This window comes from Furipterus horrens, unplaced genomic scaffold (assembly GCF_987537825.1).
Source record: "Furipterus horrens unplaced genomic scaffold, mFurHor1.1.pri manual_scaffold_1, whole genome shotgun sequence".
Taxonomy (NCBI): Eukaryota; Metazoa; Chordata; class Mammalia; order Chiroptera; family Furipteridae; genus Furipterus; species Furipterus horrens.
Genome location: NW_028327171.1, coordinates 6,852,100 through 6,875,302, shown reverse-complemented (window position 1 = coordinate 6,875,302; position 23,203 = coordinate 6,852,100). Strand labels below are relative to the sequence as shown.

General features: G+C 40.6%; 1 protein-coding gene across 1 annotated transcript in view; it reads left to right on the top strand.

Annotated features, from left to right (window-relative positions):
• The window catches only part of DSCAM (DS cell adhesion molecule), a 425,587-nt gene that overhangs the window by 227,533 nt on the left and 174,851 nt on the right, over positions 1–23,203 (top strand). The window contains exons 9-10 of the mRNA XM_090271008.1: positions 9,371–9,649; positions 22,251–22,370. Coding sequence (XP_090127134.1) covers positions 9,371–9,649; positions 22,251–22,370 — 399 coding nt within the window. The remainder of the gene's footprint in view (positions 1–9,370; positions 9,650–22,250; positions 22,371–23,203) is intronic.

Genomic DNA, 23,203 nt, shown 5'->3' with positions numbered 1-23,203 from the left:
GAACAATTTTTGGAAAAACTTGTTTTTCTTACCTTTCTACTTAAGCTGCCGTACTTATGACCCTACACTTCTCACCAGCTGACAGTCCAAGATGCCTTGTTCAAAATCATTGTGGAAGAGTTACCTACTCACATCTCTGATTTATTCCCAAGTTAAAGTATTGTATGGTAACTGTGCTACTCTGTTGCTTGAACTCTACTTTTTAGGCCTCAGCTACTGGGACCCCTTTATCTAGTGCATGTATTGTGTGTGTGTGTGTGTGTGTGTGTGTGTGTGTGTGTGTGCTTGAGCATTTCTACGGGTGTTCTGATTTATTTTTTCTATGCTTTCTTATTTTTCTGAGTTTATACTTTGGGATTTCTTGAGAGCTGATTATGATATTAGCAATGATTTCTTCCTCATTTTAGTTATGCTGGACATACACTTATTGAACTTGTGAATGTCCATAAACCTGTATTAAAAATAAAGACAATTTTAGTTCTGAACACTGGCAGAATTTAAGACAGTAACATGAGTAAAAACAAAGAAATACAGACTTTTTTTAGGTCATGAGCAGCAATCTTGAAATTAAAATGTTACCCTGTTTTCATGTCCTCTTGTTCTCTCTCTTCGGTTCTGTAGGAGAAGAGGTAGTTACTGTTAACCAGGTGCAGAGGGCCTTCTTTCGAAAGAGTCTAGTACACATGACACTTCCCCGTGGGCCATACTCCAGAATGAATCAATATGAGGTGGATGGATGGAGCCCACAGAGGCAGGTTTACAAACAGACCCAGTTTTATTATTAATACTGGATCAATTTTTTTTAACTTTTGGTGAAGCAAACTGTTGCAGGTTGGCTTCCCCAGGGAAGGGTCTCAGAGAGGGACTGAGTGGACAGGATATTTATCAAGGAAGCGCTCACGAGTAACAGCCGTGAAAAGAAGGGAAGCGAGGAGAACTGGGCACAGGCTTCATGACTGCTTATCCAACCCCCTAGAGAGCTCTGGAGCAAGAACAGCCCCTTAGAGCTGTCCCGAATCAGGGGAGAATTGCCCTCCTCAGTCAGTCCTCGGAGGCAGGCCACCACAAAAGGGATCTGTCCTCGGTGAGGTGGATCTCTGTAGGGACCACTTTTGAAGAGGCTGATCATTGAAGAATGCCGCCTTACATCACTCCCAGAATCTGGGGCACACGTCCTTTCTTAATAAGGACTCTGGACCATGTTCTCCATATACAGTATTCGCTCACTTATTGCGGGTATTACATTCTAGACCCCCCCGGGAAGTAGGGACCTTATGTTTATTCTACACTCTTAAACCTACGTAACTTTAAAAACATACGTATACAGTACCACAAAATCCTGCGATATAGCAAAAAATCCGCAATAAATAATTAAATACAGTATTTTTAAAAATCCTGCGATACAGTGAGGCCGCAATAAGTGAACCGCAATATATAGAGGGACTCCTGCACATCAACTCCTACCAGCTCCATAATTGTCAATCAGCTAAAAAAGTGCCTTTTAAACACCTTTCACTAAAAATAGTTTCATTAAGTTCCTCCCAATTTCTATAATGATATTAGTCCAATATTAAAAATAAGAAGTGAGAACAATCACAGTGTATGATAGAAGTACAGTCATCCCTCGGTATATCGCAGTTCACTTATCGCGGCCTCACTGTATCGCGGGATATTTAAAAATATTATATTTAATTATTTATCACGGATTTTTCGCTATATCGCGGGCTTTTTGCGGTACTGTATACGTATGTTGTTAAAGTGACGTAGATTTAAGAGTGCAGAATAAATGTAAGGTTCCTATTCTGCAAGGGGGTCTGGAACGTAATACCTGCGATAAGTGAGGGAATACTGTGTACTTGAACTCTTACTTTTGTCATCAAAACAATTTTTAACTCAAAGAATCTCTGGGTTTTTTTATTCCTATTATCTCTTTAATTGATTCAGGTAATACCTGTGCATCTACTATTAATGAGATCAAGTAATAACAGGATGTGTGCCAACAAGAGGCTGGCGTCAGTGGGGGGACCTACAGACAAATGACAATAGTGCGTGGCAGGGGGTAGCACATGGCCTGAGAGAGAACAGTGTGGGATGAGAAATGGAAAATATGCCCGCTGGCGGTGGAAGGACAGGGAGAACAAATGAGAAGCGCCCTGATTTCAGCGGAACCCCATCAAAGATACAGGCCTGAGGTGCGTGAGAAGCAGAGAAGGTGGACGTCCAGCCAATGCTGAGGCTGAGGTGGGATGGGAAACCTGGAGTCAAAATAAATAAGTAAATAAAGCTTTCCAGGAGACACTCCCAAAGCAGGTAGCAACTAGATGAAGATGAGAGGGGTGAGAATGGGGTCAGGGTGGGGTATGGGGACAGAAATGGGGACAGGCTCAGTCCCTCACAGTCAGAGTCAGTGCTGCTGAAACAAAGGGCACTCATTGTAGGAGGACGCCATGGGCAGCACCGAGACCGGTACCAGGGCTGCTAGAGTTACTTCCTCCCTGATCCTGAAGGCAGTGAAGCGGTTGAATCAGACGGACATGCTCCCCAGTGTTTGGGCAAAGTTCATCGGGTTGAGGTATATAAAAAGGATTGCAAGTGCAGGAAGATTTTAAAAACTAGGAAGACCCGTTAAGACATCACGGAAAAAGTTTTAATAAAAGGTGGTGGTTTTTGTGTTTGGAAAAAAAGGAGCCAGATGCAGGAGGTGTTGGGTAGTGGGGTAGACATGACACAGCAACCCACTAGAAGTGGTTCGAGATAGAGGGACATGAATGACTAGGGACCCTTTTCTTATTCTGAGCTTTATTCTTTCATCTGGGAGATTTTGGTAGCACTGACAGGAATAGGGAATTGAAGATGATGCTCAGTTTAAGGGAGGCGCAAGACACTTGGTTTAGAATCTGAGGTGCTTCTGAAACATCAAGATGAAGATGCCAGCAGACAACTGCACAAGCAGATATGGAGCTTGAGGAGGAGTTTTTGGTTGAAAATGTAGATTAGGGAATAATGGCATTGAGCTGACACCTGCAACAAACGGGAGACATGAGTTCATCAGGGAAGCAGAGGAAGGAGGCGAAGCCACGACAGGCACTGAGGAGTTATACAGTATTAAGAACAAGAAGGCCCTGGCTGCTGTGGCTCAGTGGATTGAGCATCGACCTGCGAGCCAAGTGTCACTGGTTCGATTCCCAGTCAGGGCACATGACTACGTTGTACGTCAGGTCTCCAGTTGGGGGCGCGAGTGAGAGGCAACCACACAGTGATGTTTCTCTCCCTCTCTTTCTCCTTTCCCCTCTCTCTAAAAATAAAATAAAATAAATAAACAAATAAATAAATTATTATTTTTTAAAAGAACAGAATATTTAATTGATTAACAAAAGAGACCCCAAATTAACATTTGGCAGCCTTCAACGGTTCTGAACTGTCTCGGAGAAAGGATCTCTCACCTTTATAGATGATGAAATATACAAACCTGGTAATAAATGACATTTAGCAGGTATATACGCACTTAGTGTAGGAAGATTATGTCCGATGTGTTGCAGGTCACATCGGAATTTCTGCTCCTGTAATACTACGAGTTCGCACTGTCAACAAGACTCAGAATTTCCCATAAAAGATGATATAATGAGCCAGACAAAGTAAGCAATGCGTCCCCAAGAGGCGATTTGGCTTTAGCAAAATCATGAGCAGAGTTTTTTTCAAATCACTTGGTTTGCTTTTTGCCTCCCATTTTTATACCTTATGAATGTAAAGTAGAATATTTGGGACTCTTTTGGAACTTTTAAAAGTATTTTATACAGCAGGCTTGTGATTCATGGCTGGAGCCAGGGAGACAACATTCACAGTGAGGAGAGAAGCGACAGGACTGACAAATGGGTCTCTAGGTTTACTCTGCATTTTAAAAAGTGCATCCTGATATAATGTGGGCAGCAAAGCCACAAGTAACGAATCTGACTCTGACGTTATTCTGGGAAAATGACTCCTCCCTCCGAAAACATTCTTCCTTTCATCATGAAAATGCTTATTTTAACTATTCAGATAGGTTTTTTTATGTAAATGTTTTTAAATATTTTAGTTATATCTTTTTTCCATTTAACCTGTTAACTATAACTTAGGATTCCGAATCTTCATGGAGCACAGTGAATTTGTTTTCATTGCACAAAAGCTGACTATGAAGGGCCTCAGCACAGAACGTTCCCCAGCTTCTGTGCACGTGGCGATTCTTACGTCTGCTCCTGATAGTTTACACTCAGCTTCCCGCTCCCTTTGACATGTCAGCCATGGCTTCTGACTGAGCCCTCATCAGCTATGCCTGAGTTCTCAGCATCGGGTCTGGACAAAGAAATGAGCCAACCGGCAATGCTGTCACAGTTTAAAACACCATCTGCAGAACAGGGGTTTTCCTTTGAGTGACAGGTGTAAGAGTTCGTGGGTCGGCTCCCCGACCTGTTCTCGCTGTGTTTGAGGCACGCTTCTTCGTTTTCAAAGTTACGTCTGTGATTATCATTAGATTCCTTAGAAGTCTATAAACCAATACATTTCACATATTTTGCAGTTACAGAAAGCACGGTTTTATTTTTATTTTTATTTTTGAACTCTGATTCTTCCGTAGCCACTTTCTACCTTTGTTCCTAAATAACATACATACATGTCCCCTTTGTACCCTGTAACGTGGCTTCTGCTCTAAGAGGATATTCCTAATTTACTAATTATTAACAGCCTGTGCACTACATATTGTTTTCTTATTAAATAAGTGAAAAATATGCTACATCTTACCTTCTTGTTCTGATCTGGGAAGCAGAAAGCAAGTCCTTATAATTGCGTTCTCCCTATTATAACTGATAAGAGAAATTGAGTTCCTTCCCTTGCCCAATAATCATATAACTTAACAGTTTTGTTTTTTTCTCATCTTAAAGACTTTCAGAAACAGAACCAGTGCTAGTGAACTGATTCAGGTGCATGAGAAAGTCTGCGAACACCTGCCCTCACTCCTGCCCTCCTCACAGCGGCACATCTTGTGTTACAAATAAGGAAACAGAGGCACAAAGGGGCGTTGGTGGCTTTACTTAGTAGCCCAGCAGGACTTAAACCCAGGCAGCCTGGCTCCAGAGTTCGTATCTTTTTTAAAACCATCAGCAATTCAGAGGATGAGCCCCAAGACAAACACTGGGTGTCCAGGTTTGTCTAAGTAAACGGGCAACCAGGTTTCTGTGTGCAAAAAATCAGAGGACCTGTAGTTATTTTTTATTTAAAACCAGAAGATTATGAAGTGTTAATGAATTTACATATAGAGTAAACATTTATGCCACTGAGAGCAAGATTTAGTGAAATCAGAGCCTCTTTGCTGCCAGTTGGCACTTCCGCCCCCTACTGGCAGCGCTGAGTAATCACAGAGTAGTCCAACTCACCTTTCCTGCCAGCACCAGGTAGAATGTCATTCTGAGATAATTCTCCCTGCACATCAGGTCAATTCATCACAGATCAAAGGCTCAAGCTTTACATTGAGAAGCCACAGCAGTTTTGACATTGAATGTACTTGTCTACCTTATGCTATTTTTGTTCGCTTGCTTGTCTGTTTCTCCGGTAAGACCTAGCTCGACCCATCTAGTCCTTGTATCTCTGGCTGTATTTGCAATTGTGAGTTCTGGCTCCGAGCTGCTTATGAAAGCATCTAATAGTAACAATAATAATAACGGTATTAAATGACAGAATAACCATGGCTGTGCTCTGCTGATATCAGTTTTCCAGTCTATGCTTCACTGGGCAGAGATGCTACATTTTTAAGTTCATTGCTGTATGCCCAGCACACAGTGTTGTCAAGCACATACCAGGGTCTCCGTAAGCACTTCTTAAGTGAGTGAATGAATAAGTGGTTTCTATTCAAGAGAGCCCAGAAATAAACCGAGGTCTCTATGGTCAATTAATATGTGACAAAGGGGGAAGGAGCATAAAGTGGAATAAAAATAGCCTCTTCAACAAATGGTGTTGGGAGAACTGGACAGGGACATGCAAAAAGAAAGAAAGAAACTAGACCACCAACGTACACCACACACCAGAATAAACTCAAGATGGATCAAAGACTTAAATGTAAGCTGTGACACCATAAAAGTCCTAGAGGAAAACAGGCAGGAAAATCTCAGATATCCCACATAGCAATATTTTCACTGATACAGCTCCTAGGGCAAGGGAAATAAAGGAAAGAATAAACAAATGGGACTACATCAAACTAAAGAGTTTCTGCTCAGTGAAAGAAAATATCAGCAAAATGAAAAGGGAACCAACTGTATGGGAAAATATATTTGCTAATGATACCTCAGACATGGGTTTGATCTCCAAAATCTATACAAAACTTATACAACTCAACACCAAGAAGACACATAATTTAATTAAAAATTGGGCAGAAGACCTGAACAGACACTTATCCAAGGAGGACATACAGAGAGCCCATAGGCATATGAAAGAATGCTCAACATCACTAGCCATCAGAGGGATGCAGATAAAAACCACAATGAGATACCACTTTACACCTGTCAGAATGGCATCATCAACAAATCAACAAACAACAAGTGCTGGCGAGGATGCGGAGAAATGGGAACCCTGGTGCACTGTTGGTGGGAATGCAGACTGGTGCAGCCACTGCGGAAAACAGTATGGAATTTTCTTAAAAAACTAGGACCTGCCTTTTGATGCTGCAATTCCATGCTGGGATTATACCCAAAGAATCCTGAAACCCCAATTCAAAATAACCTATGCACCCCCATGTTCACAGCAGCACTATTTACAATAGCCAAGTGCTGGAAACAACCTAAGTGCCCATCAGTAAATGAGTGGATCAAAAGACGGTGGTACATTCACACAATGGAGTACTACACAGCAGGAAGAAAGGAGGAGCTCCTACCTTGTACTACAGCATGGATGGAACTGGAGAGTATTACGCTAAGTGAAATAAGCCAGACGATGAAAGATAAATATCGTATGATCTCATCTAATGCAGGAAAATGTTGAACAAAACAAACAAATGAGCAAAACAGAAGCAGAGGCATGGAAACAGGGAACAGACTGACAGTGACCAGAGGGAAGTGGGAGGGGGAGAAGGGGGAAGAGAAGGGGAGGGGTCTAGTCAAGGAACTAGTATGAATGACCCATGGACATGGACAGCTAAATGGGGATGGACTATGAGAGAGGGGGAGGGTGGGTGGAGCAGGGGAGAGCAAATAATAGAAAAACAATAAAAAAATAAATTTAAAAAAATGAGAGAGAGGTATACTGGGTTATAGAAAGATAGGGAAGGATATCCAATCCAGCCTAGAGAAGGAAGAGGAAAAGCTTTCAGAACATGGTGTTGCCTGAAGAGAATATTAGCAAGGCCAGCTTCTTCTATAAATCTCACACTGCGAACAAATAGTGGTTTCTGTTCAGATGTTTCGCAGCTGGATTCCTTACATCTCCGCCAAGTTGATAATTGCAATGAACCTCCAATTGATTTAATGAACAAACACCCTGCTATTTAATAACTTCATTATATGAAATCACCTAGTATAATAACTAGTTAATATTAGTTATTGTATGCCTAATGATCTTAGTTTGCCACCTGGGTTATTACCAAATCTCTGAAAAAAAAAAAGAAAAAGAAAAAACAAAACAAAAATGAAACAAGATATGAGCCCTTACTCTGCAGTGAAGGGCAAAGTAACATTTTGGGTTTCAGTTTCTCCATTTATAAGTGTGGCTGTGAAGAACGACCCCATAAGACTGACAGGGAGCATATTGAAGACTTGCCCGCAATCCCATAACTAATAAGTAACTGAGGTGGGATTCAAACTTGGCTCCTCTGGCTCCATTTAAACCATTTTTGGATGCTGAAATATTATGAGGCCATCTAGGGAGCTACTAAAGAAGAAAGGTCCTGAGACAGGAAGGATAATTAGGAGTTTGTCAGGGAAATTAAATCAGAAAAGAGTTTTCCAGACTGAGCTCAACTCTGTCTACAAGCAGCCAAAGGTAAGAACCTTGTCATGTCCAATACTCGGACACTGTCCCGGATGATTTATTTCATAATTTAAGATCACCCGCATGGAGTGTGTAAAACTGAGGAGTTCAGAGTAAGAACGTGATTATCCTAACACAAAGTACCTATTTTTCACTAACATCTGCTATTAGTTGGACATTGGCCATAAGAAAATATTTAATGAAAATAGGAATCTCTGCTTCGTCCTTGGATTTCAAGTATGCCTATGAAGACAGCGGGGGGATGGACTGACAGGGGCGGCATTATAGTGCTGATGATAGCAAAGTGGGACACAGCATTTTGTAAGGCTTCTAAGGGCAAACCAAGTCCAAGTTCACAGAATTTATACTGGAGAGAACAGAGATGGAAAAGTTTTTATTCGAAAATGATTATTGAACTTAAACAGAAGTTTATCAAAATAAATTACATTAAGAATATTTGCTGAAGTACAGATCAAGCCATGCTTTTCATTTAGAACGATGAGAAAATTCAGATAATAGGAGAGCCTAATTTCATGTCTTCCAGTGGTTCATATATGTACAGGTGTCCCCCGTATAACACGGTACTTCTATAACATGGTTTCGCTCTAACACGGCTGTAGGAGACATCCAAGCATTGCTGGGAGAAGAAGAAACTGATGAAGCAATTTTGGTGTAAATGACATCTGGAATGTGCCAACTTAGGGGACGATAGACTGAGGAAAACGAAGAAGTTAAACAGGTTATTCTAAAAAGCCTAAAGAAAGGCCTAGACTTAGCTGAGCAGTTAGTCATGTTTCTTAAATGCAGATCCCTGCACTGCCAGGAGCACAGAGTTGAAGAGAGAACTTCAGAAGTGCTTAGCACCGCATAAGGAAATTTATAAAGATCTCTCGGCTAAAAGCAAGCAATCTAAAATAACAGATTTTTGCAAAAAGCAGAGCATGGAAATCAAGATAACGCTGAAGAAAGTTCAGAGGACGAGGATATCTTGTCAAAAAGGAAATGCATTCGGTTAATGGAGCTTAGTAGTGATGACGAAGAAAACATTACTTAATTCATGGTAACATGTAATACTTCTGATGAAAGCTGCTTTAATAAAGATATTTCTCTTAATTATAAAAATATAATAGTATTTCTTTTTTATTTTGGAACCTAACCCCCCTTTTTGTACCAGTTCTTTGTTTCATATAACACAGATTTGCATAACACGGCCTTTGTTCAGAACCTAACAACTGTGTTATATGAGGGTTACCTGTATCTGCTTTAACAGTGACTACGTTCCTCTCGCAATGTCTCTCAAAAGGGTTAAAGGAAAATAGCAGATAGAATATTTACACAACTCATTATGATCTTTTCTCTGTTACCTTTTCTCCTTTTCTTTCAGTTCCACCTTTTATCCAACCTTTTGAGTTTCCGAGATTCTCCATCGGACAGCGGGTCTTCATCCCATGCGTCGTGGTCTCAGGGGACCTACCCATCACGATCACCTGGCAGAAGGATGGCCGGCCAATTCCAGCAAGCCTTGGGGTGACCATCGACAACATTGACTTCACCAGCTCCTTAAGGATTTCCAACCTCTCCCTGATGCATAATGGGAACTACACCTGCATCGCCCGGAACGAGGCCGCGGCCGTGGAGCACCAAAGCCAGCTGATAGTGAGAGGTGAGCGACACACGGAGGACGCGTGGCTTCTGAGAAGCCAGATTATGGTGTTTGCTTGCAGTGTTATGAAAGCATAACCAGAATTCATGGAATTTGCTGTCCTCCCATTAAAAACTGACTCAACTGTAGAAACCAACTATGAGCTCCCCTAGACTCCAAGCCAAGGTTTTACTACCTAAAAAATGAAGTTTCATTGTTTAGTGAATTCATTGGAGTGAAATTGGTTAATAAAAGCATACAGGTTTTACGCGTGCAGCTCAAGAAAAAAAGAAACGTGTAAATGAAAACATGGGAGCTATAGGATTTAATTCATGAAATAGAGCTTTCCTACTAAATTAACCCAATGATTTCTGAGGACCAAACTCCATGAGCTCTTGCTGCATTGTACTTACTTTATGTAGTACTGCTTACACTACGATTTAGTTTGATGGTTTTAAAAAAGTATTTGTCAAAGCCATATATCACAGTTTTCCTAAAAAGTGAAAAAGAGAGTAGCTTTTTATAGTTTTTGTTCCCATTTTAGAAACATGGTTTTCTTTGTTTCTGTCTTCTGTTTGGCATTAAATGTGTCCTAACTTTGGGAGGCTCTTGCAACATTAGTTAAATTAAGCAACCTGTGATCATGTTTATGCAAAAATTAAAAAATAGGGTAGTCGAACTTGTAGAGAACATTGGCAGAGGTCTCAGTACACCTAAAATGTTAGCCTCAGTCTCATTTCAAGCCTCCATTCAAGCACCAAATTCCCATGAAGGTTCACACTCCTCATCTGGAAAGTGAGCAGCTAGTGTTCTGTGAAGACTCTTGTGCGTGGATACTCCGTGCTTTTATGGTTCTCTAAGAGCTGTGTACTTCCATCTACAAGTACAATATTCACCCACATTGCCCAAGGAACTGTATGAATTTAAAACTTAAAATTATTGATTATTTGCATTTTAAAGTCCCCAAACAATGGGCTTTCAGAGTAATTATCAGGAGGGGATGATTTTCATCATCTTCGGAATAGTAGGAATCTGGGCAGCTTCTTTCTTGAGTAGTGGATGCCTGTGCTCTTCTCAGTCCTTAAACCTGTCCCTCTGACACCTCTTCTTTCTTTCTGACTGAAAAGTAATGTGCCTTCTCTCTTTTTGCCAGCTGAAGAAACTAAAGTGTACAAACTCATGAAGAAATCAGCTTTGTTTTTGTAGAAGACATTGTCCATGAGTAAATGACTAAGAAAGTATGTCTTCAGTTAGACACAAGCTAAAGATAAAAGTGGCATTTTTTTCTCTTCATACCTTGCACTTTTGAATCTAAGAACCGGGATTCATGAATTTTTCCCCATTTTTAAGGACCAACTTGGTATCAGTTTTCTAAGTGTTTTCTTTTTCTTTTAACCTTTTTTATTGTTATTCTATTACCATTGTCCCAATTCTTCACCCTTTGCCCTCCTCCGCCCATCATCCCCTACCTCTCTTCTGCCCCCGGCTCCTACAGTCAATTCCCACACTGTGGTCCATGCCTGTGGGCAGAAAGAAGGGGAAGAGACTAGACTGTTTTCTTATAAGAAGAATTGACTCTTGCTGTGTGATCTGGAAAGGATAAAGCAGTGCATCAGCCTGTCCTCTATATGATGTGCTCTGAAGGATTCAGGTCAGAGAACAGAAATGCTAGATTAAAAGGTGTGGGAGTGTTCTTTGTATCACTTCTCCTCGCAGGAAAGGCAGCTAAGCTTTTAGACCCAGGCAAAGGTCTGATAAACTGAAATGGAGCCTAGCCATTGGGGAGATAATACTGTTGATCACAGTCTAATCGATGGCTTCATGTGGTTGTTCCCCAAGTATGTTAAATAAGCTTCTGTAAAATTAGCATTAAGGCACCAGTCTGGTGCTAGAACCCTGAGGGAAGAAATGTGCGTCACAAGCAGCTCAGTGACTGGAGAAGTGGTCACGGGCAAGATGATACGGGCAGCGGTCAGTCTGGACTTCACCATGGCCCCTCCTGAGAGAGCACAGAAATCACTGATGGCTATTTTATGGCCCCAATGAGCCCCAGTTAAATCATAAACTTTGGAAGTAGACCTATCTACTCCCAGATCTCTGGGGCATTTTTTTTCTAAAATTACCCATAAGTCGTTCTTAAGTTTTGTCACACATTAGAATTATATGGGGAGCTTTAAAAAAAAATCTTGATGTCCAGCCAGCAGTCCCTACTAGTTAAATAATCATCTTTGGGGGTGAAACCCAGGCTTCAGTAATTTGTAAAATCCCCAAGTTGATACTAATATGCAGCCAAGTTTGATTCCTAGCACCCTGGGTAATTTGAGTATGTAGCTATTTTAGAAGTCTGGATATTTTTTTCTAAATGCACAGATTGGTCAATGGTGACTTTAGCCAGGTCAGCGACATGGCCTGATTTATCTTTTTAATTCTCACACTAGCAGCTGTGTGATGAATGGACTGATCCAGAAAGCAAGGATAATAGGTAAGAGGCTATTTCCAAAGCTCTGGCAACATGAGAAATGCCTTGAATGAAGGTGGTAATGATCAAGGTAATGAGAAGCAGTCGAATTTGCAATATATATTGGAGGTAAAGCAAACAAAGCACATTTATTAAGTGAATGTTGCAAATGAGGGTAATGGAAATTTATAATGAAGGTAAATGAAATTGTCTTCAACGTAAGTGGAGAAGATGCAAGGAGTAGCAATTGTGACAAGGGAGACAATGATGTGGAAGAAATAAGAGGGTCTAGACCCAAGGCATTCCAGTGTTTAAGGTTCCAGAACAAGAGGAAGACTCAGCAAAGGAGACAGAACAGAGAAGCCAGTGAAAAAGGAAGAAATCCAGGAGACTGTGGGGCCTAGAAAACAAAATAGGAATTGTATCAAGAAAGGAAGGTAATAAAGTATATCGAAACCCCCCTGAAAGTAGAAGAGAAAAACCAATAATTGGTCATTGAGTTTAGAAAGATGGATATTGTTGGTGACCTTGAAGACTGGCATGGCCACGGTCAATGCCTGATTAGTGGGGCTTAAGGGGGATGAATGAATGACTATATGTAAACTCAAAAAAAGACAAATACTTTCATATTTACAAGGGTGTTGCTATGAAAGGAAGCAGAAAGTAGAGAAGTTAGAGATGAACATGGGGCAGGGGTATGTGGATGGGAATGAATCAATAGAGAGGAAAAATATGTGGCAGGATCGTCGGCAGCCGTCCGTCTCGAGAGACGATGGTGTAGCTTCTTAAGAGTCTATCTGCACCGCCGAGAATGGCTGTGCAGTCCGACTCGGGAGTGACACGGTATCTGTCTCCTCCCGTGTTGAATCGACATCTTGCGATGACGCTGGAGTGTCCTCTCCAGTAAAGCTGAAGCTACAGAGCCTGGGCAGGGTGATATGGAGGGTCTGCTGTTGCCCATGAGTCGTTGGCAGCCGTCCGTCTCGAGGCAGGATAAAGAGGAGATAATTATAGTATCAGAGTCGCTGAATTAATGAATTGGGATTGAGTTCTTTGCATTAGTGGAATATGTTCAAACTAGTGTGATAATAACCATAGTCGGGGCGGGGGGGGGGGGTGCGGTCCAGAAGGTAGAACCAACAGAAATCGTTGGAAATGTCAGGGAGACAGATTTTGGGTCAACTAACTTGAAACACAAATTTAAAAATTTATTGAATGGGGCCATCAGAGAGTAATAGGTAATGTATTTACTCTTCTACCAAAAGCAACTACAAAATTGGGGGGGGGGTTTATAAAGCAACCACTTTCAGGCAGTACAACAGGCAGCACAGAGCTGTGATCCTTAAGAGAAGGGAAGTATGAGTTGAACTTCAAGTTGACCCCAGGTTTCTGCCTGCAGCAGTTTCCAAACCACGGCAGCGAAGGCACAGCCTACATGGGTAACAGTGATCTTGCTGGTGGCGAAAACAGAGGTGGGAATTTAGCGGGAATTTAGAACTACTGAGCTCTTGGATATTATTGCAGGGCCAGGTACTGGAGAGTAAGGAGCTGTCCAAAAATCAATTCCTAAAAATCTGTATATGGCTTCCTGAGAGTCCTTGGCTGATCACTTCACATGCATATGGTGAGACTTCATGAAATCTAGCAGAGAACAAACCAGGAGTATGTGAGATTAACAAAGATTTCAGCAGTTACACAGTGCTGCAAAATGTTGGGATTCTGACCAGCCAGGGCCAAGAACACATGAGAAATTCAGTTGAAATCTCAGAGAGGCCACATTCCAAGAGTAGGGCTAATCTAGCCCTAGAATAAAGGCTGCTCTAGACCAGCCTTAAAAAGCCAAAAGAGAGCCTTGGCAGGATAAAAGTTCTCCACCATTAAATTAACTTTCTTCAAGAATAACATTCAACACTCTTAAAAACAAAACAACAAAATCCAGACTCTCAATAGCATAGAATATCCACAATGTCTTCCACACAATTATTAAATATGTGAAGAAGCAGGAAAATGGGAGCCATGAATAAAAGGAAAAATGTTTTAAAAAATTGATTAATGGACACACAGATGTTAGAATTAGTAAGCAAGGTTCGGAAGCAGCTATCATATTCAAGAATTCAAACAAAAATATGTGTGTAATGAGTGAAAGGGAGAACATAAGAAGAGAGTGTAACTTTTTAAAAATGTACCAAAAGGAAATTCTACATCTGAACACAGTATCTAAAATGAGAAATTCACTGCTTCTGTTTAATAGGATATTAGATACTCCAGAACAAGGAAGTACGAAACTTAAAAGAGGGCCAGAAAAATATCCAGATTTTTTCACAGAGAGTTGGAAGACTAAAACACGGTAAACAGTAGTAGCTCAGTGAACTTGGGACAATGTCAAGCAGGTCAGCAGATGTATAGTAAGAGTCTCAGAAGTAGAGGAAGGGAAAATATATATTCAAATAATAATTGACTGGAAAATTTCCAAGTGTTCTGAAGAATATGTATTGATAGATAAAAAACTATCAATGAAACCTAGAAGAATAAGCACAAAGAAAAGTCATGCCATGGCACATTATAATAAAATTATTAAAAACTAATGATAAAATATTAAAAGCTACCAGAAAAATTAGACTCATAAAATAAGAACCGATTAAGAAAACCTCAGACTATTTATCAGAAAAAAATTCAAGCCAGAAGAGAACGCAACAGTATCTTTAAAGTGCTGAAAGGAAGGGGCAGAGGAGGAAATATATTGTCGATCTAGGGTTTTATAACCAGCAAAATATATTCTTCAAACACCAAGGATAAATAAAGACATTTTGGACAAAGATTGAAAGACTAGAACTCCAACAAGATTTTCACAACAATAAATATTAAAGACTGTTCTTAAAACTTAAAAAAAAAAAATGTGGAAACTCATCTACAAGAGGAATGAAGATCTCAGGATATAATAAATGTGTGACTAAGTATAAAAGACATTTTATTATTTTTATTTCTTTTAAAATATTTAGATGATTAAACACAATAATACTTTATTGTGTGATTTATAACATGCAAAATAAAATATTCAACAACAATATCACAAAGGACAACATGAAAGAAAATGGAATTTTACTGTTGTAAAATTTTTCCTACATTATGCATGAAGTGGTATAATATCTCTGCACATAGATGTTGCTAGTTAAATATGTAAATACATTGTAAACTATTGAGCAGTTACCAAAAGTGCAACAAATAAGTATAGCTATTAATTCAATAGAACAGGTAAAAGACAACATTAAAATATATTCGATTAAACATAACAAGTTAGAAAAAAGAAAGGGTAACAAAAAAGAGAGAAAAAAAGAAAAATAAGTAGATGGAAAAAATACTTGCATTAAGTACAAATGGACTAAGAATACCAATTATAAAGCAAAGGTTGTCCATCTTAACAACAAAGCAAGATTCAAGTACACGCTATCACACTTTGAATATGAAGGTATGGCCCTGTCACCTAGCTGGAAGCAGGGCCCTCCAATTATTCTCCATCTGATGAATGAATAAAGACAGGACAGAGGGGTGTAGCCAGACTTTCTAAAGTCAGTGAGGAATAATAAACAGCACCAGGTAAGCTATAGAGGCTGCCACTGTCAGAGTTTGCTCATCTGCTTTTTGCCATGAACCAGTATATGCTTGCTGTAGGCAGTGATGGGGAAATTACACATTTCCTTGACCCAGATGCCTTGAGGGAGGAGCGCCCACCTGGTAGCAGTGGATAGGCTGTGGTTCTGCAAACAAAAGAGCCAAGGAAAGGTCTGCTGGCCTGTAAACCTGACTCCTAGACTTTTCCCTGCTTTCCTCCTTTTCTCTCTGGTTTTCCTTTTACCCCTTATCATGATTTCAACACCTGTCCGCTGTGATTTAGGGACATGATTGAGAACACATCACAGAAAAGAGGCCACAGGGTAGTTCAAGTATAAGGCAATTCTTTTAAATGATGGTCTTGGAAATGCAGCCAAAAGGTCAAAGCACAGTATTTTTTATTGTTGTTCTATTACAGTTCACCCATTTTCCCTCTTTGCCCTGCTCTGCCCAGCCCACCCCCCACTATTATAGTCAATCCTTTTGGAAGAAACGACAGCATTTGGGAATACATTGCATGTGGGAAATGGAATCCATAACTAAGATGATGGAGCTGAGGTGTAGAATAAACATGTCTGAAAGAAATGGAACTTGGGGCCCCATTCCTAGCTATTTCTTAAGTCCCAGTTGTATGACCTTGGGCCATTATAAAGCTTAGCACACTTTTTATAGCCTGGATCATTGGGAAGATCTATACAGACTTAATTTAAAATAAATGGGCTGTTATGAGATAAACTAAGAAAGAAGAAAAGAATTCTTAGCTCTCGTGTGTGTGCCCTGTGGCTCACGCTGGCAGTGGACCAGTGATCTCTCCACTGTGATGCTCAGTTGAGTGACCTGGCCATTAATGAAGCCATTAGGAGGGAAAGTGCTGGCCTTAATGACAGAGCCACCTGCCCTTTGGTTCATATTACTGGCTCTGCACCACAGGAAAGCTGCCAACGTGAGGATTTTTTTTTTATCCATGATTTTTCTCACGCTTCTTTATATCCTGTGATACATCTGTTGTTTCTGGCTTTTAGTAATGAGTTAACACAAACAAATACAAATACACTATCTAAAAGGCTTTTGTCGACCTTTATTTGGCAAGGAAGATAAAAATAACACAAGTCTACTATCTTGTTGCTATGTTTATTGATCCAGTTTTTGATACCATATTCATACTATCATTTTACATATCTAATCATTCTTCCAACAAATGTATGTTAACATTAATTTTAGAATAGATATTCTAAGCATTGGGAGTAAAGTGGATATCAAAACAGAGAGACCAAGTCCCCAACCCCATAGGACTCACATTCTAGTGGGAGAGGGAGACAAGGAACAAACGAATAATGTCAGGTATCTTTCATCATGTCCTATGAGCAATGGAGCCTGGTGAATGGGCAGAGAGTGACAGGATGGATAGGGTAAGCCATTCTGGAGCATCTGGGCAGGGACGTGCCTAACATGAGGGGGTAAGTCACAGGGTTATCTGTAGGGCGCAAGTCCCAGGCAGACGGACCAGCAAGGACAAAGACCCTGAGTCAGGAGTGGGTTGTGTGTTTCCAGGACAAGAGACAAACACACGGACTGTTCAGTAAGAGAGGAGAGTAGGTTCTAAAGGCAGGGCCAGGTCCTCGATTCTGAGTGTGATAGAAATCATGGGATTTTCGTTTCCAGTGTCGTAAATCAAATCTTACCTAGACTTTGGCCAATTGTAATCTTGACTAAATGCCATCTGGTAGACAACGGCAATATTGGTTTGCACTGCCCCTCAGCTGCCACCACCAAATAGCTTCCAGTTGTTTTGCCTTAAACAAAATGGAATCCTCATCCCAGTTCACAGCTAGGGAACCCTACATTTATTCTTTGGGAATCGTCGGCAGCCGTCCGTCTCGAGAGACGATGGTGTAGCTTCTTAAGAGTCTATCTGCACCGCCGAGAATGGCTGTGCAGTCCAACTCGGGAGTGACACGGTATCTGTCTCCTCCCGTGTTGAATCGACATCTTGCGATGACGCTGGAGTGTCCTCTCCAGTGAAGCTGAAGCTACAGAGCCTGGGCAGGGTGATATGGAGGGTCTGCTGTTGCCCATGCAGCAGACCCCCCCTCTCTTCGCAGCTGAAGGGTCCAAGGGAAAGACGGAGTCAATACAGCTTGGCTTCAGGTGCGCCGCAGGAGTTGTCGGTGTTGACTACAACGTCAAACCGCCTTAGGGACTCCGGCTCCGGATTTTCTGTCGGGGTTTACTCCCTTAGCCTTTCCCCTGAAGAGGTATGCCGCAAGGCAGCGGAGGTTTTTTGGAGTCAGAGTTTTCCTTCTCTGGGAATATATAGCTACTTAGAGGCTACTGGACTACACCTAAGATTGAAAATACCTGTCCTATTGTAAATATACTATTCTTTTTTGAATAAACAAATGAAGCCAAAGGCCACTGTATTTTAAACAACCCTCACTTTAAGCAATATGGGCAGGAAACTTCCTCTAAGCAATCCCTTTGAGGTTTCACATACTGTCAGAATATGTGGGTCTCATGACAGGATTTGTGTATTTTAGAATATTTATCTCTATCTATATCTACCTATGTGCTTCAGATAAATGCATGTCAAAAATGACACACTTTGCGTCTTGGGACATAATTATTTGATTAAACATATCCCTTCCTTCCCTTTAATCACCCACATGCTCACTGGAAAAGTCTATTAGAAAGCTGACAACATCAGCACATATGCTCTCTATAACATACCAGAAAAATTGTTACAAAGACAAAAGATAACCAAAATATAATTTTAAAAGGGGGAAAGCAGCAACTTTGGGGAATTATATACCCAACACAGGGAATTTAGAATCTTTGGTCTTATCAAATCACGAGAGTCCTGAAGACTCTGTAGCCTCCCACCTCCTGTCCTGTATCTCCGTGGCCAGAATCCCCATGGTGCTTTGCTCTCTTCTCTCAATGGTGCTTCCGGGACCTTGAGTACTGGGGTCACTCTGATCTGAGTCATTCAGTGAGCCAGGACCCTTGGGACAAGGACTGTTTCCACATTTTATAAACTAGAATAATAATATCAATTTATTTATTTGTCCGCTCAATAAGTATTTGCAAAGTGCTTCGTATGTCCTAGCACTGTGCTCCAAACTGGGGATATAATGGTTTATGAGAAAGGAATCATTCTTCTCTCGGAGGATATAGCCCGATGTGGGAGACAGGCAATTAAACTGGCCATTCCAAACAAGCATGGAAAAGCTTGTGTTAGGATAACACAGGGTTCTGTGGAAACACTTAAGCTCACCCACAGCATTGGAAAAGGTGTCCCAGACTAAGTGGGCTTTGATCTGAGACGTAAATAATAGTAGTAGTAGTAGTAGTAGTAGTAGTAGTAATAATATTATAAAAGGAAGCTTCATTAAGCTAAGAAGTGCAGAAACATGTGTGAAGTCCCGGTAGCAAGAGTGAGGATGGGAACTACAGAACAGGGAAGATTTCAGAATGGCTGGAGCAAAGCCTGGAAGAGGGAGACGCCAAGAGATGATGCTGGAGACCAAGGACCCAAGTCATAAAGATACTTAAAATATTTATTGTAAGAATCTGGATTGCATCAAGAGACAATGGAAATGCACTGATGATTTTAAACAAGGAAGTCATAATCATCAAATTTGGATCTTAGAAGGATCCTCGGGCCACTATGTGGAGAATGGATTCAAGTGGGGAAGTAGGTAGCAGGTAGGCCAATTTGGAGGCTATTTCAGAAACCCGGGAAAGTGCCAACACCAGCCTTGTCTCAGGTTGAGTTCCTCTGAATGAGAGTGTGAGGTACAGAATTGACTGCTGGTTGCTTATCTGAGATGTAGGTCCTGGATCCCAGAGTGAGGAATATGGAAAAAATGGGATCGGTTGCCACCGTGGGCAATGGTCTCATTTGTAGTGGGTGTAAGCCCTTCAAGAATTCCCAAAGAGCGGTGGTTCTCCAAGTGTGGATTCTGAACCAGCAGCCTCAGCATCATCTGGAAGCTTGTTAGAAAGGCAGAATCTTGGGTCCTACCTCATACCTACTGGGGTTGGGGTTCAGCAATTTGTGGGTTTACTCAGCTCTTTGGGTGGTTCTGATACTCCCTAATGTTTGAGAAGCACAGACATAGAACATGTCCTAGAATTGTCCTACAGAATGCAGGACAAAAAGGTTGGGTGTTTATGCCGTCTCCTGCCCTTCAGTGATGTACGATTGTCTCCCACATTTCTGGGCTGCACCAGGGAAGGTGTATAAACACTTATGACTTCACCCGGCAAAATGTGAGGAACTGTCCACCCCAAGGGTGCTGAAACCGGATAGGCAGAGGATATGTGGCACTTCACCACACACTCCATCTGCCTGTCATGACTAGGGCATGACAGGGAAGATACACAGAATTTGAGGATACGTGGTATATTTTCCAAGAATCATCACCTGATACAAAGAGATGAGAGAGAGCATTATGAAAAATAATTCTCAATTTTATGGGCCATCTCCGTCTGTGATTACCTTACACTTACAATATGTCAGTGGTTATTTCCCATGCAAACCTCTTTGATCAGTTCTTAAGTGACATCCCTTTGCATTAGAACCAAATTAAGGGGAGTGGTCATGAATCAATTATAATTAGACGTTCTTCCAAGGGAAACACAAGAGATTAGTTACCTGCCCTTTGACAAGGGGTTCCTTGCTCTTAGCAGAATGCGACCCAAGTAGAGCATAACATGTAGATGACAGCATCTTCTCCTTCCACCTGGGCAGAATGACTTGGGCATGATGTCTTAAACTTTGTAATTTATCCTTGAGGTTGATGGATAATTTTTCCTAGAAAACTTTGCTCCCCAAATTCTCTAACATTTTTCCTAGAAATAATTTTCTCAGCCTGAGGTAGTCATCCCTGATCACCTTATTTTAAACATATTCACATTTTATTGAATATGCTTGTCTCAGAATACCATCTAAACTGAGTAAGACTGCTTACTAGTTAAGCAGTATTAAGGAGGTACACTGACTGTGTGACTTATTTAATTTGGAACTTTGCAATTATTAAATCAGGACATACCTGCATTGCCTAAATTAACCAGCAATTCCACAGCACTTAATATCTTCCAGGAACTGTCCTGAGAACATTTTTAATATTAATTCATTTGATCCCCACACCAATCCTATGAGAGATATAAAATTGTCCCTCATTTGCATATAAGGAAATTAAAGTTAAAAAACATTTGATAACCTGTACAAGATCATCAAACCGGAAGTCATAGAATTGGAGCTCCAACCCAGGTGTTTAGCCTCTGGCTCTGTACTCCTAGCCAGCACTTCATTTTCTCTTCCAGAAATACAGCCGTGGTTTCCGATGATAGTTGCTTCTTGTGCCTTGATATTGTTCTCTCATCCTTGGCTTTTATGACCCAAGTGATCTTCACTGCGGCTCATACAATTTCAATGTGCTTCTAAGTCCCTTGCTTCAGGTACATATAGGTCCATGTTTCTGTTTCAGAGTAAAGAATTCTAGGAATTGCAAAGCATACAAAGTTAGCTTTCCAAGGAATTATGGGAAGGAGAGGAAGAGCACCCATATTGCTAAGGGTGTAATATATATGACATAATCCATTTTCTCTTACATAATCCTGCCTAATAGAAAGCCCATCCCACAATTAATTATTTATCTGCTGGGAAAAAAATTATGAGATTCTAACACCTTCAGATGCTACTTTTCCTTCAAGAATCTGTATCTTCTCTTTAAGAATAGACTTGAATAGTCCTAAAATCACAACACTGTAACTCAAAGCATTTGCTTTCTCTTGGCAGGTGTGTTTTCAATGAAGTTTATGTGTATGTTTCACATAGGAATGGAATTTTTCAGCACCACACAAAACTTAACAAAGAAGCAACTATTTAATCTGCTTTTTTTAAAACAGCTACACTTTAAAGGCCTCATGGTACCTCAGTAGTGGCCCTTGGCCCCAGAAGGGTGCTGATGTCAGGAATAATGGTCTGTGTGTCTTTATCAGATTTGGGGGAGAAATTTGAAAGCATGCTGTGTTCTTTATTTCCTTTAGGGAATACCTTTTCATTCCTCCTTCATCTCCTTTTTTAAGAAGAATAAATATCAGATGCTTTGAGTGGTTCACACCGAGGGGAATACTTACTTTTAATAATTAGTCTTTGATGAATAAATATGTTTTTTTCTGTTCTTTAAATTGTGATTCTGATTCTGTTTTCATTGGAGTGGATTCCTGTAGATCTTCCAAAACACAGATCAGAAACAGAATGTCACATTCCCTTGGTTTAGTTCAACTCCCACAGTTAAGAGTCTGGTTTTCCCCGTTGTCAAGTAACTTCTGTCTACAGAAGCTCACTGGTATAAATAAAAGAAGTTGCCTGCAAGACAGTGGCTTCCCTAATTTGTCCCAGATTGCAAACCATGTTTTTTTCATTTCCCATATATGTAACACATTCTTTGTATTGTAATGTGCATTAAATTTTTAGATTTCTTAAAATCATACTTTTAGTAAGTTGTGGCCTTGTCTGAATCACTGGTGACATTTGTCTCTTTTCAGTTCCTCCCAAGTTTGTGGTGCAACCACGAGACCAGGACGGGATTTATGGCAAAGCTGTCATCCTCAATTGCTCAGCTGAGGGTTATCCTGTACCCACAATAGTGTGGAAATTCTCTAAAGGTATGAAGTTACTTGTTTGCTTGTTATCTGCCACATGTGTACATTTCAAAGAATTAAGTGAGAGTTTCTGGTCCTTTCAGAGATGTTTCTTGTAAGTATAATAGATATGCACCCAGGCCCACTAAGTCTGTCTTTCTCTTACATATGTCACTAAGAGCCAGCCCAAGTGTTTTCATTCAGATCACAAGGGTGTCTGTTCTTATACAATAACATGCCCCGGGAAAGATCATGAGTGGGGAGGCAGGTTTCTCAGGCAACTTATTTCATTTGTATAAGCGTGATCTGCTTGGCAACCTCTGCAAACCGCGCAGGGGGAAGTACAAGTACAGATTGTCAGAATTACCCATTTTGGAGAACTGTTTCCCTGGTATTGACACCTATGAGAGTAAATAGTTTTAGAAGATTAAAAATAAAGTTGTTGACTGTTTTATTTACCCAGTTATCTTAGAATAAATGAGTTAACAGGCAAAAAGAAATACGTCCAATGTCTATTTTGAGCTTTCATTCCTACGCATGCTTCCTCTTCAAAGGCAAAGCAGCGTGTCCCTTTTGAGGTGACACTGTACACATGGCATGAATAGAAACCATTGACACTGTAAACATGGCATGAACAGAAACCATTCTAGACACTGTAAAAAGGATATACATCCATCTTATCATCCTCTCCAGGAAAGGTTTCTTAACGGTGCTGACAAACATATAGGAACTTCTTTTTCTTTTCTCATTTAGTAATTTATCAAACAGTTGAGGCCCAAATATATACCAGTAGGATAAACAAACAAATAAATAAATTTAATATTTTTGTAATAACCTGAGACCTACCATATATGTTC